This window comes from Pyrus communis, chromosome 8, assembly GCF_963583255.1.
Source record: "Pyrus communis chromosome 8, drPyrComm1.1, whole genome shotgun sequence".
Classification (NCBI taxonomy): domain Eukaryota; kingdom Viridiplantae; phylum Streptophyta; class Magnoliopsida; order Rosales; family Rosaceae; genus Pyrus; species Pyrus communis.
The window spans coordinates 3,775,018-3,794,826 of NC_084810.1; the positions used below are offsets into that span (position 1 = coordinate 3,775,018).

The 19,809-nt window shown below is 36.8% G+C and overlaps 2 protein-coding genes across 2 annotated transcripts; one reads left to right on the forward strand and one right to left on the reverse strand.

The window, feature by feature from the left end:
* Positions 1-454: 454 nt before the first annotated feature.
* On the reverse strand, positions 455-3,970 carry LOC137743752 (protein LIGHT-DEPENDENT SHORT HYPOCOTYLS 7-like). The gene is made up of 2 exons (XM_068483696.1): positions 3,171-3,970; positions 455-691 (listed from the first exon to the last, which is right to left on the reverse strand). The coding sequence occupies exon 1, from the start codon at positions 3,755-3,757 to the stop codon at positions 3,206-3,208; it is 552 nt and encodes a 183-aa protein (XP_068339797.1). The 5' UTR covers positions 3,758-3,970; the 3' UTR covers positions 455-691; positions 3,171-3,205.
* A 4,262-nt stretch (positions 3,971-8,232) lies between these two features.
* LOC137741909 (uncharacterized) lies at positions 8,233-8,601 on the forward strand. The gene has a single exon (XM_068481609.1). It carries the CDS (start codon positions 8,233-8,235, stop codon positions 8,599-8,601), a length of 369 nt encoding a protein of 122 aa, XP_068337710.1.
* Positions 8,602-19,809: the final 11,208 nt, after the last annotated feature.

Sequence of the window (19,809 nt, forward strand, 5' to 3'; positions counted from 1 at the left end):
ACTAAAGGGGAATAGTAGAGAGCAAGAAGCACTCTTCACCTATCTGAATCCACTGATCGAAAGGGTATGAGTTAGAAGAGAACTCCGTCTGCTTGATGAACCCATGCCTCAATTTTCATTAAGCAAGGACGTATATATAATTGACATAGAAAAACCCTACATGTCTAGAGAAAAACAAAGGACGCTGGCTTAATGGTAAACAAAAAGAAAATATGATTGAGACACACAATCTGATAAGAGTTTGAAGAAGAAATCGATGTTTTCAACCAATAAGAAGCTCAATTTTCATTTAGCATTCGAATCTGGACAGTGGATGATCATAAGTAGCACATAATTCAAAATTAGGAACGATATAATACTACTCTTGCAGTAATAGAGAGCCCATACTTTACATGGTAATGTATACTTAACCATGCATATATCTTTGAGACAATTGTACTCATTAATCCAAGAAGGTGTAAAGGGAACTTACTAATTGAACTCAATTCAGCTTCATGCACCACCGCCTTCATGTTTCAAATTCTCATAAAATAATTAGTAAGTGCGAAAGAAAATAGACAAAAGGACTTGATGGCATGGAAGTTGAATGTTGCAGTATCCAGCATGGAAGTTGAATGTTGCAGTATCCAGAGGGGGAGATCCAAAGTTATTTCATGGTCCATTTGGGCTGGACGTCCATTTGTTGGCACCTCTGAAATTAGTATTCAAAGAATTAGTGCATTTTAACAAAATATATGTACGGAAATTAAACCTGTTTTCGTATGATGGAACTAAATGTCTTCTTATTAGGACATTACATTATGATAAACTATGTATATATGAGAAATGCTTTAAAGTGAATACTAGGCTAAGAAAGCAGATCTTCTCACCATTTTTTTCTCTTTGCTTTGAATAGCTATCGTACCCAACGGATGACTCTTTATGGACTTTCTGACACCTCACATTTTAACGTTAATTTTCGTGTCAATATTATGAATTATTGTGACATAAACATGAGATTACAGATAGTATATGAAGAATCTTACCTTTGAGAAAATCTCCTTAGTGTACTGATAATTATTTAGATATGCTTTATAAAATGATATAATACGTTAATTTTGATTTTGTGTTGGACAAAAAGAATGTTGTGAATTAATATGTTTAATCATATCTACCTTTCTACCTAGTAGTAGTAATCCTGACAACACGTACTACTATATATGTTTTTTTTCTTCCGAAAACTAATCAAGCCATTTAGGTTAAACTTAAGAGGTTACCACTAGCATTGATCCGATTTCGACAAAAGACAAATTGATTTAAGTGCAAAGGTCAATTCATTGTTTATTGAATAATTAACCAAGAAAAGGACATTCCATCATAGTGAATATAAAGAAGGGAAGAAAAAGCAATGTAAATTATTAAATCTGGTCAAGACAAATCTTGTGCAGCTTGAAAAGATTTAGTGCTAATGGTACATGAGATCTTAGTAATTAATGGCTAATGTGTCATTAACAGCCAGCAGATGGATAAGCAAGCATTTGGTCTATCCTCCGCACCGCCCCCATCGGGATCTTTCATCATAAAATTGCATCAAGATTATGACAAAAAAACATATTATATATATATATATATATATATTCATATATAATGGGGATTCCATATTTAATTTATATGTTCACATGAAAATATGAATGTCAATAGTGATATATACAGTTTATGTTCATTCATGGCGGGCACAAGATCGTGCAGAATCCCAAAAGGACCATGAATACAAAAAAGCAAAAACATATTTATGCAATATTATATGTTTTCTGAAACCCACAAAAAAATTCATAATTTTGCATGAGAGAGAGATACTAAGGTTTGTTTCAAATGTTTTTAAAAGAAAAAAAATTGTTTTTTTTATTAGCATCCCACAATATGTTGAATACACCCCTCATTAAAATTTAATATTAAATAACCTACATACCTAATATGTAATGATAATTTCGATCTTACAAGGTTTAAAAAAAAAAAAAATCCAATTTACTTTTTACATGTATATCCCAAGTTTATCTTCTTTAACTCTCGAAACCACTCTCATCCTCCATTGTAGAATTAATGAAACTACAAACATGTTAAAACAAATATGATTGATGATGAGAATCACACACCTAATAAACCTCAGCCACATTAGATCACAAAGATCCCTTGATTTTAAAAGCAATGTAACAACCTAATCTCTTCCTCTAATTCACTGATTCAATAACTAAATCCATTCCCATGATTCGATCAAAGGAAAAGAAGAGGAATCATCATCATCAACCCTAATATTTATTTAATCCCCATTACCCAGTGCCACTGCTCCTACTCTATATAAAGCTCTACACTTCTATAGCTGCCATATTTTTTTTTTTTTTAGATTTTTATCTTCCTCATCCACTGTTGCGAAAATCATCTTCCTCGTCTACTGGTATGGAATACCCACAGCCTTCCACCTCTTTCCATGGAAGGGATAGAGAAACATGAAGGGATAAACACATGCAAATAATCAAACAATTGTTGGCATCACTCCAATAGAAAAATTTAAAACATTTCAAAATCACACAAACTTCAGCTTTACACCGAAGGTACTTTTGGATGACCTTATGTATTTGCACTTAAAATTTGAAAAGTGTGGAGTGTACGTAGAAAATGTAAGTTATATGGTGAGAATGTGGGATATGAGGGTATTATAAGAAAGTAAATGGGGGTGTATTAAGGTAAGTTTAAATTAAAAAAACAAATGTGGGGTGTATTCAACAATATGTGGGGTTTCAAATGTGGAAGGTAAAGTTGCTAAGGTACTGTTATTATGTCTTTTCTCTTAACATAAAAGCAACTAGCTAGCTACCCTGCAAATTAGGGTTTAAAATATTCATGCCGTAGGGTTTTGTAACGAATACTGAATTAAGATCGCTACCATTTGAAGATGCATATATATGTCCCTTAACATACTTATTTTCTCTTTACCTTATACATTGGCTGAAATTTTACAATCCAAACAATCAGGGACTGAAAACTTCAACATAATTGACAAAATCCCAGAATTTTAGCTGGTTATATTTAATTATCCTTAATATTATTCATGAAGTTGAATTTTATGTTGTTATATACGGTCAGATCAAAAGTAATTCATCTATAGATTCTAAATAGCAACATATAAGATTTACCATTTTGTGGAGAAAGGCGAGCGATCGATCAAGATTCAAGACTGGTGCAGGGAGATGTTGGGATTATTGTCAAGATTTGCCTTCATTAGTTTTCTCTTTTTTTTCTTCTTCTTGTACGGAATTCCCCGAGCTTTGGCTTGAGAGTCCCTCACTTCACGCAGATAGACTCTTATAGCTCCAGTTGCAAATGGGTTTGTTTCTGGCAACCCTCCATTTTCTTCATAAGCAGCTCTCAGCCGTCCGATCAGTGCATCGAGGCTGCCCCAAGCTTGTCTTAGCGGACAGTTGCAAGGGCCAGGAGGCTCAGGCTGCCCAAAAAACACACACCCTTGTAAGTGCACCTTGGTCTTTCCAAATTGGTCCAAGTACCTGAGGAAATCAAGAACATGGTTGGAGTTGCTCTGTGAGAGAGCGACTGGAGGCCTCTGGTTTCTCAAGTACTGCCCAAAAGTGTTCCAATCTCGCCTCTTCTGCGATTCATACCGGCTCAGTTGAGCCGGCTGCGAAGCCTGCTTCTGTTGCCGATGATCAGTAGCAGAAGCAGACGACGATCCTTCCGCTACATCTTTTCCTTTGTTGGTAGACATCGTGACGAGTGATAACTTTGTTTTGTTTTTTTTAGTATTTCTTTGAGTATGAGAGAAGCTGGAAAGGAATTTGGGAGGAGAAGAAAACAAATTTACAGTGGAAGAGAAGAAAAAGAAAATAATAATAATATTGAACAAGAGATCACATCAAAGGGGGCTAGCAGTGAGGAGACATGGTATGGGACCAATGAAAGTGCTTTAGCTCCTCTTTTTTCTTCCTCTCTTGCATTATTTTCTTGCTTTAATGGTACTATTAGCTAGTGTTAATAATACTTTATTTTTTTTTCTAAATTTTTATTATTGTGCTTCCATCATCAAAGCAATGATTATCGACTTTATTAGCGTAATTAGTACTATGGTTTAAAGCCTGGTGACTAAGGAGTAACACTAGTTAGCTTGGGGTTTAGTTTAATTAGCATGAAGTAACCAATTTAGGAAGCCACAAACTGAATGATGAAAATGTACCATTAATGAAGCATGAAATCCTTGGAATTTTGCAATAATATTAGCTTAAGCTTTGGTCAAGGTGAGTTCATTTAACTTGTGAACAAGTTCTAGAATTTCATGGACTTCATCAGTTCAATTTCTTGACAATACGGCTTGTGTGTGTATTTATTTTTGTAATGACTCCAAATTTAACTCTTCTATGCAATGGTAAGTCCTCCAAATGCTACAGAAACAAAACTCGATGACTGAAATTGAACTCAGTCCTATCTGGGTCTCCTAGCTAGTTTGATCAACAGTTCCATTTTTGACTTCTTTTGGGGGAAGGGCATATAACAATCGGCATTTAAGATGAGCAGGTTGACCCTCGAACCATTATATAGTATAATATAGCATCTAATAATTATCATTACCCAACTTGGTTTAACTATTCTAAATGTTCAACTCAACCATAATATAAACCTTATCTCATTATTTGAACCGCTGATGTTTTAGGTCATACTAAAATATCTTTCCTACAAAAGTTTACTTAAGTCAATCGTCTAATTATCATAGTGCACCCTAGTAAAATAAGAACAAACTTTGTGTTGTTGATAACTAATGAAATGTTCATAATAATAATAATAATAGTTAAATAGTTCAATGATTTTCAATTTTAATGAATTTTTACAAGAATGATATATAAGTGAGAACCTGAAATATAAATGATTTGGATTGTGAGATTACTATAATAGGAATACTGTCACCACTCACCACTACCAATAATATTGCTTAGTGATGAATATGCTAAATAATATCTGAATAATGAGCCAGTGTTAGTGATGTTTTTGTTATTTCCCTTATCCTTCCTGATCTGTCGGCTTTTATCAGAAACTGGTATGGGGCCAAATGTTCCACATCCCAAACCTTGAACATTTGTTTTTTAAATCTAGTAACCTTTCAAATTCCCTTTGAGTTTCTCACCAATTATGGGTTTAATTTTCTGTGAAACCTAACCGAAAGACGAGGCCCAAGGGACATAACGTCTGCTCAGGAGGTGTGTTCTCCAAGATTAATTCCCTATATTTTAAGGATTTGGCTTAATTGGTTGTATGATCTTTGAACTCTTTCACGACTTACGTTTCAAGGATCTATTTGATTTTAGTTTTCGTTTGTGCTTGTGAGTATTGCCAAACTTCAGTCTTTATATGAGAACTTTTTATTCCTTATTCTTGTCCTAAAGTCGAGATACACACACACACACACACACACACACACACACACACACACACACACACACATAACTTTTGGACTTCGAAAGCAAATTAAACAGCCTCGCAATCTCACAATGGTGAAAACGTTTTCATATGTACATAGGTTTTATAAGTTGAAGAAGATTGGACTAAATTAAGCAGAAGGGCTACGTCTTGTACCTAGCTTTATATTTAAGATTAAAACTTGGTCCTTGAGCGTGAGGCTAATATTCTGGATTTTAGTCTTAGCCACATTTTACAGAAAGTCAATTATAAACTTCTTATTTAAGTGTGATTGTGTAAATACCATATTAGATTTGATTCTAGTTATTCTACCCTATTAGGACTTGTATTCCTTGGAGGAGAATGATTTCTTCTCTCCCTAATAAAGGCACCACGTAAGAGGAATAACACATCCTCTACACAACCCTACAAACACATCTCTTTCTATATTTTCTCTGTGCCATCTGCCTCCTCTCCTTGTCTGTTGAATATAGGCCACAACACGTTATCAGCATGCTCCTACCGCTGGGCTTAGGAATATGACGTGGACGTTTTCTGCATAAACTAGTTCACCAATATCATCACGCAATCAGATTTTTTCAAAACAACTGTTTTTATCTCGATATTTTTTGCAATCCTGATAACATGAACATTCACCATAATGCATGACCCAACTTTATGTTTTTCGAATTTTAGATTCTACATAAATTGAGTATGCATTATATCCATAATTGTTGAATTATGTGAATTGATATTGTCATGAATTGAATCCTATATATGTTCATTCATTAAGTTATTTAATTAAATATGCATTGAATTAATTGAAAAAAATCGAAATTTTTTAGGGTTCTTCGAACCCATGACCCGACCCTACACCGGAGCCAGAAGCTCCATGCCTTTGGAACCCAAACCCACGATGTCGTTTTGACATCGTCCAATTGCCAAACTCCAACACCCTTCACGGCGTCCCACACATGGCCTACAACCATGCCTTGCCATCCCTGACGACCTGCAGTTGTCATCGACTTTGATTTTGGCCTAGATTTGTATGAATCTCCATGGATTTGAAAACCCCAAATTCAAATCCTAGGGTTTTTGGTTTATGGACGTCAAGATTTCCCTTTTTTCCCTATCACACCATCGAATTCCATGTCAAACCCTTGACTCGCACCAAGTTCTTTTAACCATAACACGACCACCTGAAACGGCGACTCCAGCCTTCGTCCTCGATGACCACACTTAGGGTTGCTTCGGTATGGGATCCCACACAAAAAATGGTAATCCCAAACCGAAAATTTTCGGGACGAGATTCTGAAAACCAAAATCGAACCAAAAATTCGATATTCCCTAAAATTATTCGGGATTTCGGTACATTTAGGTATTTCCCAAATCCCTTCCATGGATTGTCGTTTTGAAACCTTTGATTGTTGTATCACCTCTCTATGCTTGGCTAAAAGTCCTGATTTCACAGAGAGAGTTCGAGGAGGAGGCGAATGAGCTCAGGTCTGTTAGCTTTGAGGAGGAAATAAACGAATTATAGAAGAACAATATGATTAAAAACCGTAAATTTCAAACGAAATGTAACATGAAATTGAAAACCCTCAAATCCAAAACCCTAGAATTCAAATGCCCAAATTAAAAATGAATTGAAGCCACAAACAGACTTTACCACATCAAGATTACCTGATGAAGACAAGAAGATTACCTTAATGAAGAGAGAGGTAAAAGGAAGCAGAGGTGGCTGTATTGATTATCGAATGTAGAGAAAAGAGTGAAGGCCGAGAGAGAGAGAGAGAGAGAGAGAGAGAGAGAGAGAGAGAGAGAGAGAGAGTTAAGGAGTGAAGGTGGTTTGGGCAGAGAGTTTCAGACTCGATAGTCTAAAAGTGAAGTGAGGTCGTTGAGAAAAGGTTTCATTTTGAATAACAGCGGAGATTAATTCTTAACCAATCCAATGGCTTATAATATCTAAAACTATTATATTTTAACTTCGGTTTAGTTTGGGATTACCGATCATATTGTGAGACCGATTCCTGTACTGAATAGTTTGGGATCGGTACCAAAATTTTTGAGATTTTCAGTTTGAGATTTTTCAGTACGGTTTTGGGATTTTTTCGGTATGGTTTGGGATTTTCGGTATTTTTTTTCCACCCTTAACCACACCCAGCGATGCTAGGGTGTTCTTTTGGCTGAAACCCAAGTCCAATTGGGCCGGCCTTCTCAGTTTGCAAAGGGAATTTGTTTAGATTAGGCTCGCCTGATGCGACCCAAGTTCACGGCTCGACCCAAAGTGTAACACCAGCCCATAGGGCTATAGTGTCCCTATGCCCACGATGCACTGGATCCCAGCCGCGTGCTAGTGCATTCGTGTTCCGGATGCCCATGGGTGTATGGACACTATAGCCTTATGGGTCTTATAAGTTTTCACCTACACTTTAATCTTTGGCCCGAAGTCCAAATAATTAATTTAATTATTATAAAAGACCTTGAAGATTTAATTTGCATTTTTTTTTGTTGCATATTTTTGTATACATATTTGTGTTTGTCTGCAAGAACATATGAACCTGAAGTTCATAATTATTTCGAAACCTGAAGTTTCTAGAAACATGCCTTGTTTGAAAGCCTGAAGTCTTCCTTATAAACATCACCTATGAAAACCCGAAGCTTTTTCATGTAAATTAAACCAATACATGTATATTAGAACCTGAATGTTCTACTTCTATGTGAATGGATTGATTTTTTTTTTTTTTTTCTGCATTACACTAACTACACCTTGTCCATTTATTTTGTTATATGAACATGTCGAATTTGAACAAACTTGACTTCAGCGCTTTAGAGGTCTTTGGAAGGAACTACCTCAAGTGGGTCCAAGATGTGAAACTTCACCTCATTGTAAAGAATTTGCATCCTGCCATTGAAGATAAGATGGACAACCTGGTTGGCGAAGCTAAAAAAGCTAATGCCATGATCTTCATCCGAAGACACATTCATGATGCACTGCAAACTGAGTACCTTGCTAATGAGGATCCAAGAGCACTCTGGGTCGCTTTGGTTGATCGTTTTGATCACCAAAAGGACATTTTCTTACTGGAAGCAAGACATGACTGGCAATATTTGTGTTTCCAAGACGTTAAATCTGTGAATGAATATAATTCTAAAGTTTGTTGAATCTGATCACTTTTCAAGTTCTGTAACGAGACCTTGACTGAAGAGGATTTCCTGGAGAAAACCTATTTGACCTTCTTTACTACTAATATTGTCATACAACAACAGTATAAGGTTCATAATTTCACTAAGTTTTCAAATATAATCTCTGTTTTACTTCTAGCTGAAAAGCAAAATCAGTTGTTAATGAAAAATCATTAAGCTCAACCTACTGGGGTGCTTGCTATGCCTGAAGCACATTATAGCACAAAACAACACTCAAAACAACAACGTAGGCATGGTAGGGGTGGCCAGAAACCACCCCGTCATGGTTAATAGAGCCAAGGCCCATCTAAGGGAGGAAATCGAGCCCAGAAGTGCCCTAACCTCACTCCCAAGGCCCTAAACTTCAAGAATAAGGGCAAAGCACCTAAAACCATGAATGTCGACATATGCCATCGCTGTGGTTTAAATGACCATTGGTCTCGTGTTTGCCGTGCTCCCCAAAAGGTTGTAGTTGAATATCATTCTCGTCGTAAGAAGTGTGAATCAAATTTTGTGCAAGTGGATGAATAGGAAAGTACCAAGATGGAGGTTTCTAACCTTCAGGAGGATACCACACTTATGGAAGATCAGAATCTTAGACATGAACTATTTCTAATTAAATTTTACAATAATGGGGCCGAATTCGACATAGTGGCCGAACCCCCCCTTTCTTTTGGGTTTAATTTTGCACAATTTTCCTTTATGTTTGGATTATTTGTTGGTGATTTGTTTTTTGATATTAAGTTTTATTAATTACCACCGTTGAATAATTAAATTATTTTGAATGGATATTTGTTTTTAGAACTTTTATGCATGTGACCGATTCAAATTAATTTTTATTTCTAGGTATGACTGGTGAGAAAGTTAGTTTGGCAGATAATGCAACCACGCACACTATTTTGCATGGACATATCTATTTCACTAACTTCATACCTAAGAATGCACATTTGAAAACCTTCTTAGGTTCATCCAACCTAATTGAAGGATACAGAAAGTCCCGTATAATTTTGTCCCATGGCACTATTTTGACCATTAAAGAGGTACTTAATTCTCCACGTTTCGGAAGATCGTTATTGAGCATTAATGATATTCAAGACAACATAATAATTACCATGCTGAAACCTATGTATAAAATGGAGTTGAATTTATGTGCATAACTTCCTACAAACATGGCCAAAAGCGTATTCTAGAGAAGATGGAGCGTATCCCGAGTGGTCTGTATATTACGACTATACGCCCTATAGAAAGCCATTATGAGGCTGGCCCTACCCTTGGGACCGTTCATGAAATCATACTTTGGCATGATCGTTTGGGACACCTTGGACGAATAGCGATGCACCGTATCCTCAAATCTTTACACGGGCATCCACTAACCTGAAGTTTAGGTTCGATTCAAGGAATCGCATGTCAAACCTGCTATATGGGAAAACTTATTATTAAGCCTTCTTATAACAAGATTCGCTCAAATCTTCATATTTTTCTACAAAGGATTCATGGAGACATTTGTGGATCGATTTAACCTCATTGCGAACCATTTAGATATTTTATGGTATTGGTTGACGCTTCCACACATTGGTCACACATATGCTTGTTGTCCCTAAGAAATGTTACCTTCTCCACATTGGTGGCTCAGATTAACAAGCTCAGGGCTCACCACTCTAATTATCTAATCAAATTTATTTGATTGGCTAATGCTGGAGAATTCAATCTAAAACTTTTGATGACTATTGCATGTCTATTAGGGTTGAAGTTGAACATCGAGTACCCTATGTTCATACACACAATGGTTTGGCAGAGCCATTCATCAAGTGCATACAAATGATTGCTCGATTGTTGGTCATACGTACCAAGCCCCCGATCACTGTTTGGGACCATGCAATAATGCACGCAGGCATGTTGGTATGCCAGAGGCCTGTTGCAATCTAACCATATAGCGCCATTAAGTTGGTTACCGGATAGAAACTCGACATATCACATTTACGCGTTTTTGGTTGTGCGGTCTATGTGCCAATTTCGCCGCCCTTACGTACAAAAATGGGGCATCAGTGAAAAATGGGAATCTATGTCAGATATGATTCTCCTTCAATTATTTGTTACTTAGAACCTTTGACAGGCAATCTGTTTATCGCTCATTTTTTATTGTCACTTCTATGAGACAATCTTCCCGTCGTTAGGGGGAGATGAGAACGTCAACGTTCCTAATGAACAACACGAATTATCATGGATGACTCCCACTTTGTCTCATTTAGATCCCCGCCCCACTCAGTCTGAGACTAAAGTGCAACGCATATTAGATCTTTAGAGCATAACTCAGAGCATGGCAGATGCTTTCATTGATCTAGCGTGAGTGACAAGATCACATATTCCAATTGCGAATGTTCCTGCAAAGATAGATGTACCAAAAGTATGACATACTTCCCTTTTGGAGGCCCAGGATGCCACTTTGGCCGATCCACATAAATTAGCGGCTAGCCAATCATTTGCCCCTACCCAAAAGCGTGGTAGACCTCTTGGTTCAAAGGTTTCACACTTCCAGAAGAGGAAACCCATGACACAGGCCCCTAAAGAGCCTACCGTGAATCCGACTATCGTTTACTCATTCTATCTAACTATAAGGAAATTCTAGATTACAGAAGCATCCTTAAAGAGACGAATCTCGAGAATCATGATATTTTGGTCTATTATGCTAGCTTGGATGATGTTTAGTGTAGAAATGAGATGATCGTCGACAATGTATTAGCATATGTAGTAGGTACTAAAATCATGTTGAGCGATGACATTGAATCCCGTTCCGTAGATGAATGTCGACGTAGAATTGATTGGTCAAATTGGAAATAAGCAATCCAAGTCGAACTCAATTAGCTTGTGATACATATGGTGTTTGGACCTATACCTCCTACTCCTCCACAGTGAAGCTCATTGGCTACAAGTGAGTTTTCGTTCGAAAGCGTAATGAGAAGAGCAAAATTGTGTGTTACAAAGCTCGTCTTGTTGTTCAAGGCTTCTCACAACGCCCTGGGATTGACTATGACAAAACTTATTCACCTGTTATGGATATGATATATTACTTTTCGCTACCTTATTAGTTTGGTTGTTTTCGAAAAATGAGTATGCAGCTGATGGACGTAGTAACTGCGTATCTCTATGGGGATCTTGATACAAAAATTTATATGAAAGTTCTTGAAAAACTTACATTGACTAGATCAAATATTTCCAAACCTTGGAACACGCTCTCAATTTTGGCTGAGGTGTTCATTCTATGGTTTAAAGCAATTGGGAAGAATGTGGTATAACTGTCTAAATGTGTATTTAACTAGTCAAGGATATGTGAACAATGAACTATGCCTTTATGTGTTCATTAAGAAGTCATATTCCAGTTTTGCAATAGTTGCAATTTATGTCGACGACATAAATCTCATCGGAACTCCTGAAGAGCTCGAGAGAACTGTTGCTCACCTGAAGTCGGGATTTGAGATGAAAGATCTAGGAAAGACTTGATACTGTCTTGGTCTCGAGACAGAGCACCGTTCGGTTGAAATCTTAGTATATCAATCGAACTACACCCAGAATTTGTTGCGCCTCTTTAACGAAGATAAAACGAAGCCTTCGAGTATTCCTATGGTCATTCGATCGCTAGATGCAAAATGAGATCCCTTCCGTCTGAAGAAGGATGATGAAGAGATTTTGGAGCCTGAAGTTCTTTATCTAAGTGTGATAGGCGCTTTATTGTACTTAGCTCAATGCACTCAACCTGACACCTCATTTGCTATTAATCTTTTGGCAAGATATAATAAGACACTAACATGCAGACACTGGACTGGTGTTAAAGACATTTTTTGTTACCTTAAGGGTACTACGGATCTGGGCTTGTTCTATCCCATCCTAAAATTACCAAAGTTCACGTGAATCAGATTGAAATCCAAAGTTCTGAAAGGAAAAAAAAAAAAGGTGTTTAGCTAACTAGAAATATACACTGCTGGTGTGGAAGCTAGACCTGTAATCAGAAGGCTGAAATGCCTCTGTGAGTCTTCTCAGCCCCTGAAAATGGTACATAACCGTGGCGACGCAGAATACTTATCTGATCCACACTCAAGGGGGAGTGGTATAAACTTCTTATTTAAGTGTGATTGTGTAAATTCTAGATTATATTGGATTCTAGTTATTCTACCCTATTAGGACTTGTATTCCTTAGAGGAGAACACATCATCTACACAACCCTACAAACACATCTCTTACTCTGTATATATATTTTCTTTGTGTCGCCAGCCCTTTCTCTCTGTCAGTTAAATATAGGCCACAACAATTACCTAGTTTTTTGTAATTTTTAAAACAGGGTGTTGATAAAAAAAAAAAATCTTTTAAAACAACCAGTTTAACTTTAAAAAAAAAAAAAAAAAAAGAAAAGACTTTCCCATTTTTGAAATCGAATTGTTACTGATTTCAACTATTTCTCAAGGTTATCTGAATTCTGAAAAGATGCCTACTCCTTAATATCCTCCATAAATATTTAAATTTTAGTCCAGACAAACAACTTAATATTTGTCAAATAAATTTCACTGTTGCATATTGTGTTGGGGACACTATTCTAAAAATCGGCCTAAGCAGTCGTCCAAGCGATTGATGGTGGAGGACCAATATGATTTAATCCAAAACGTAGAGAAAAATTGGATGGGAGTTAGGCGGTTGCTTAGGCGAGCTAATCAGTTTATGATTTAGGATTCTATGGTTTTTTAATTTTTTTTTAATTAAGTCAAAGGGTTTTCTGGGTAGCCTACCCAAAAGAACTCATATTATTTCTCTAGCCAATTCGTGTTTCTCTTCTTCTTGTCTCTTTCGCACAAATGTATTCTCTCGTCTTTTCTCTCGTCACCTAGACCTGCGCTTGCCATCACTTAATATCATTCTGTAGCCTGCTCAAACTTTGCAAGTAAGTTTTCAATTTTTTTTTTCTTTTTAGATTTTAATCTTTAATTTTTCTTCATATTGCAATTGAGTAGTGTTGAATTCTAGATGCACGACCCCATTTACATATATTGATTTATTGAATCATTGATCAATTTTTTAAGAAAGAGGATGTCAATTTAGATTATGAATTATTGGATTTTCAAATTTGGTTTTGGGGTTTAGGTTTTTATAGTTTTTTACAATTCTGTAAGTAGGCACCTACTTATGTGTTCTATAATAAAATTAAATAAATCTACCTAGTCCGCCTAGATCTCCACCTAACTACTAGGCCCAGCCCCCCGTTCGAAACTAGCGCCTTTTAGAACCTTGATTGGAGATGAGCATTGTTCACCAAAGATCAAGGACCCGACGATGGTTTATTGATTTATAGACAGTTGAATCCTAATAGATAGATATTTAATATGGAAGCCTCTGACTACCCAACAAGTAGGTCTATTTCGATTTGACTTTTCTTTTTTGTTCATGTGATCTTACTATTATAATGTACTACATTTTCTTATAGTAGAATCTAACCTACATATTAATGAAACTCTCTTTGTTAACAAAAAAGGTTAAAAAAACAGTTTTATCTTTTATCACAACAAAAAGTTAGGACAGTAACGTAATTTTACAAAATAAAATTTTGCTATTTTTTGTTTAAACCTCACATGCTGGTGATTTTATAATATCTAATTTTTTTTTTAAAAAAAAAAACGTCTCTTCCTCTCTTTCAATTTTAAAAATAAAAGTAAAATTTTTCGCACACTTTGTGTGTGGGCATATTCTAGTGTTATATCTTTATACATTTTGTTAAACTGTTCGGTTTCTGTTGACATTAGTTTATTGTCTATTGAATTTTTATTTGTCAGGAAAAGTATGCATAAACCTCTTAAAACGGTTTAATATTTTGAATTTCAAACCAATGGATAGGTTAGATCCAAATTTCCGCACGGGCTAAGCGATCCTCGAAAAACTGCAAAGATTAACAAACAACAATAAAGAACCTTGACAGCATTGTGGTACCGGCCAAGAACTCTATGAACCTAGACAACATTATGGTATCGGCCAGGAACTCTCTAATGATTAAAACTCAAGCAGTAGGTTACACAGCAGAAATGTGGGATGCCTTTGATATAAACCGTATGAGATGTATTTATAGTAGTTAGAAGAGTCCTTGTAAGGACAATAATCCTTGTTAAGTCAGGAGAATCCTAAAAGAAATCTAGGAAGTAATTCCCTTTTTTCTTAAGAATGTAATTGCGCAAGGCAAACCAATCCCGATTAGATGTGAATTCCCAAGATACCCTCTTAATTGGGATGCAATTAGGAGTCGATTACTTAAGGGACAAGTATTTCGTTTTGGACGGAGCAGACTCCGCTTACCTTTCTGGTGTCTATTGAAGTGACATGATCTGCCCAGGTCGTGAGGATAGTCCAGACTAAGTTGCATACCCAGACCTTAGCAATTAATCAGGTCATTCCGACCACTGTACCCCTGGTGATCCAAAAATCATGATCCCACATGATACTCCAGTGGCAATTAATTTTAAGCTTCAAGTGAACATGGAGCACCAAGAGCTGATGCATGTATGTATAGAAGTATTACAAGGCTAGATATTAATCATGCAGTAAGTGTTGAGAAATCTACGAATCAAAAATCCCTGATTGTTGTATATTTACTTAGTTAGGAAGTCAACTCAATCTTTCATGGAGTTAATCATGTATAATCTCTGTATATATTTTACTTCTCCGTTCATATCAATAATATACAGAAAATTCCAAACCTTTGGTTCTTATGATGGTATCAGAATCCCTTCGTGGTGGCTCCTGATTTTCCTTTTTGTGTTCATGTGCTTTTGAAGCTTTCAAGAGCAAGACATTTTTTTTCCCTTGCCTTGAATCACAATTTAATCATGGGAATGAGAGAAAATTCAAACATCAACTCCAATTCTATCTCCAATCAGCAGACGCATCTTTTCAAATTGCTTGCTGGGCTCACGCCATAACAACTCCAACAACTTATAACAGGTATATCCATGGTAAAATTACAAAACTTAGAAAATTGCAATGCATTTGCAAATACGGCAGGTCGGGTTTTTTTGTGAGTTTCCATCAATTAATTCTGTATCTTCTAATACATGGATTTTGTATAATGGAGTGACATATCACATTGCATCCGACTCTGCTCTTTTCACTCGAACACATAGTTCTTCCATGCCTTTAGTTAATTTACCCACAAGTTCATCTGCTGCTATTTCTTCAATTGGCTCAATACTTTTTGACAAGAATATCACTTTGAACAATGTTCTTTGTGTTCCCTCATTCCGTCTTAATTTGATGTCTGCCAGCAAAGTCACTAAATCCTCAAATTGTTGTGTCATTCTTTTTCCTGACTTTTGTGTTTTACATGACTTGGCTACGGGGATGATAATTGGCTTGGGTAAACGGCGAGGAGTTCTTTGTTACATGTCACCACTAATTACAGCCCCCACAACCCCCTTTTCATGTCATGTTTCCCACACATCTAGTACATGGTATCGACGCCTTGGTCATCCTTCACCGGATCAACTCAAATTACTTTCCAATTTGCTTCCTTCGGGTACTGTTTCTATTGAACATAATTGTGATGTTTGTCCCATGGCTAAACAGACAAGATTAACTTTTTCATTAAATTCCATCTCTTCTAATGTGCCCGTTGCTTTATTACATTGTGATATTTGAGGTCCTTAAAAACTTAAATCTACTTCTGGGGCACGTTACTTTCTTACCATTGTTGATGATTACACCAGGTGCACTTGGATAGTTTTGATGACCCATAAGTACAAAACACAATCCCTTATGAAATCCTTTGTCACATTTGTTTGTAGTCAATTTAGTACCATCATCAAAGCAATAAGGTTTGATAATGGAGCCAAATTTGTCTCATTACGATATTTTTTTCCTTGATAATGGGGTTGAACTTCAATGTTCTTGTGTTTACACTCCACAACAAAATGGAGTAGTTGAACGCAAGCATTGCCACATTCTCATTGTGGCTCGTGCTTTCCTCTTCCAAGCCAATTTGCCACTTAGTTTTTTTTTTTGGGGGGGGGGGGGGGGGGGGGGGGGAGTGTGTTCTCACTGCAATTTATCTTATCAATAGGCTACCCACTCCATTACTATCCAAATAAGTCACCCTATGAGAGGTAATACAATCGAACCCCCAAGCTCGATCATCTCAGGGTATTTGGGTGCCTTTGTTATGCTACTGTTGTTCATCCATTACAAAAATTCGATTCACGTACCCGTTGTTGTATTTTTGTTGGCTATCCAACAGGTCAAAAGGTATATAAGCTTTATGATTTGAGGACAACACAATTTCTTGTTAGTAGAGATGTGAAATTCCATGAAAATATTTTTTCCTATGCATCTTTAACTCCAGAAGACCATCATCAAAACTCACAAATTGTTTTACCCATAGTTTACCCTTATTCTCCTAGTCAATATGTGGGCTCCACCACCCCACCCATTATTTCCTCACCTTCTACCTATCCACCACCACCTACATCTCATGACTCAGAGGCCACCACCCTACACATTATTTCTCACCTTCCGCTCATACACCAACACCTCTATCTCATGATTTAGTGGCTACCACCCATATGGACTCCACCCACTCTTCCACCACTTCTCCTCCCTCTTTCCATGAATCAACCATTCATAACTTTCCACATGACAATTCAACCGATCCCAGTCCATCATCTCCTCTTTTGCCTGCTCCTACCAGACACTCTACTCGAACCCACAAACCGCCATCGTGGCATAAAGATTACCATATGTCAAACACAACTTTTACCCAAGTGCTGTTGTCCCACTCTACTCCAACTTCTGTTAAAGGTACGAAATATCCATTATCAAGTTTTGTTTCATATTCAAGACTATCTATGCAACATCATGTTTTTTTAGCTATTGTCTCAGGCCACAAAGAACCCACATCTTATTCACAAGCTGCTACATACCCCAATTGGCAGCAAGCCATGACTGCCAAACTCAATGCTTTGCAACAGAATAATACATGGAGGTTGGTTCCTCTACATGCGGGGTATAAACCCATTGGATGCAAATGGGTTTATCGCATTAAATATCAGTCTGATGGGACAATTGAATGCTATAAAGCTCGTGTTGTGGCAAAGGGCTACACCCAAGTTGAAGTCGTTGATTACATTGAGATGTTTTCGCCAACTACCAAACTCACCATTCTTCGTTGTATTCTCACAATCGCTGGTTCTCGCAATTGGAATATTCATCAGCTCAATGTTCAAAACGCCTTTCTCCATGGCGACTTGCACGAGGAGGTGTGCATGGACCTTTTTCCCGAACTTTGCCGACAGAATGAGCACTTGGTGTGTCCGCTCAACAAGTCTTTGTATGGTCTCAAACAAGCCTCTTGTAACTGGTTTTCCAAGTTTTCTAGTGTTATTCAACAAGCTGGATTTCAACAGTCCAAGGCAGATTATTCATTATTTACAAAAACCTGCGGTAGTTCTTTCACTGTGGTTCTCATATATGTTGACGATATCCTTCTCACAGGAAACAATCTTCATGAGATGGAGCACTAGAAGTCCGTTCTCCTTAAAAAATTTCGCATCAAAGACCTTGAAAACTTGAAGTATTTTTTGGGATTGGAATTCTCATGTTCTAAAAAAGGTATATTTGTATTTCAACGCAAATATTCCTTAGATATCTTACAAGATGTAGGACTTTTAGGTGCAAAGCCGGAAACTTTTCCAATGGAGCAGCACTTAAAGCTTACCCATGATGACGGTGAATTACTTCATGATCCAACCCAGTATGGAAGAATGGTGGGTCGATTAATCTACTTGACAATTACTAGACCAGACATAGTTTATTCAGTTCAAACCTTAAGTCAATATATGCATCAGCATCAGAAGCCTCACCTATAAGCAGCTTTGCGGGTTTCGCGATACATTAAAGGAAGTCCAGGTCAAGGATTGTTATTTCTGGCTACTAATGACCTTTCTTTAAAAGCCTACTGTGACTTAGATATTGGGTAGGGTGTAAGGCAACAAGGAAATCAGTCACATGATTATGTCTGTTTATGGGTGATGCCCTCATTTCCTGGAAGTCGATGAAACCATGAAATGTTTCTCATTCCTTTGCCGGAGCAGAATACCGGGCAATGGCAACCACATGTTTAGAGCTAACTTGGTTGCAATACATACTTCGTGATTTGAATGTTTTACAAGATAAACCAATTGCCCTTTATTGTGACAACAGAGCTGCTATCCACATTGCAGCGAACCCAGTTTTCCATGAGCGCACAAAGCATATTGAAATTGATTGCCACATTGTTCGAGATAAGCAACAAGCTGGATTAATTTCTCCCTCCTATGTTCCTTCATGAATTCAATTGGCTGACATATTCATGAAGGCCCTAGGAAGAGATAACTTCAATTCTCTCAAAACAAGTTGGGACTTCACAACATTCACTCTCCAACTTGAGGGGGAGTGTTGAGAAATCTGCGAATCAAATTCCTGATTGTTGTATATTTACCTTATGTATATTTACTTAGTTAGGAAGTCAACTCCTTCTTTCATGAAGTTAATCATTATAATCTCTGTATATATTTTACTTCCCAATTCATATCAATAATATAAAGAAAATTCCAAACCTTTGGTTCTTGTGAGTAAGTGTTGTATGTCGATTCATGAATCATCCAAGCAATCATCGTTTTGCTGATGTGAAATAATATTAAGATACGTGCAAGGAACCAAAGGATATATCATCATCTATACTCAAGAGAAAGAAAGCATTTTAGTTGGGTTCACGGATTGTGATTGGGATGGTGAAATTGATGGTAGAAGGATACATAATCTGGGCATGTGTTTTATCGTGGTCGTCTAAGAAGCAAAGTACATTAATGAGATTATCAACAACCAAAGCGGAGTATATTTTAGCCACAAGTGCAGCATGTGAAGCAGTTTGAATTAGAAGAATATTTCATCAAAAGCAACACACTCCAACTGATATCATAGCAGGTCAAACCACATAGAAATTTGGCATCATTTTGTCAAAAATTAATTAGTTGAATACAGCAAGATTGAATTGAACTTCTGTGGGACGGATGAACAAATTACAGAGATGTTTTCACAAAAGTACTTCCAAGAGATAGGTTCTATTGTTTCAGAGATAAGCTAAATGTTGCAGGACAAATCCAGTATGAGGAAGTGTTGAAAGTACTG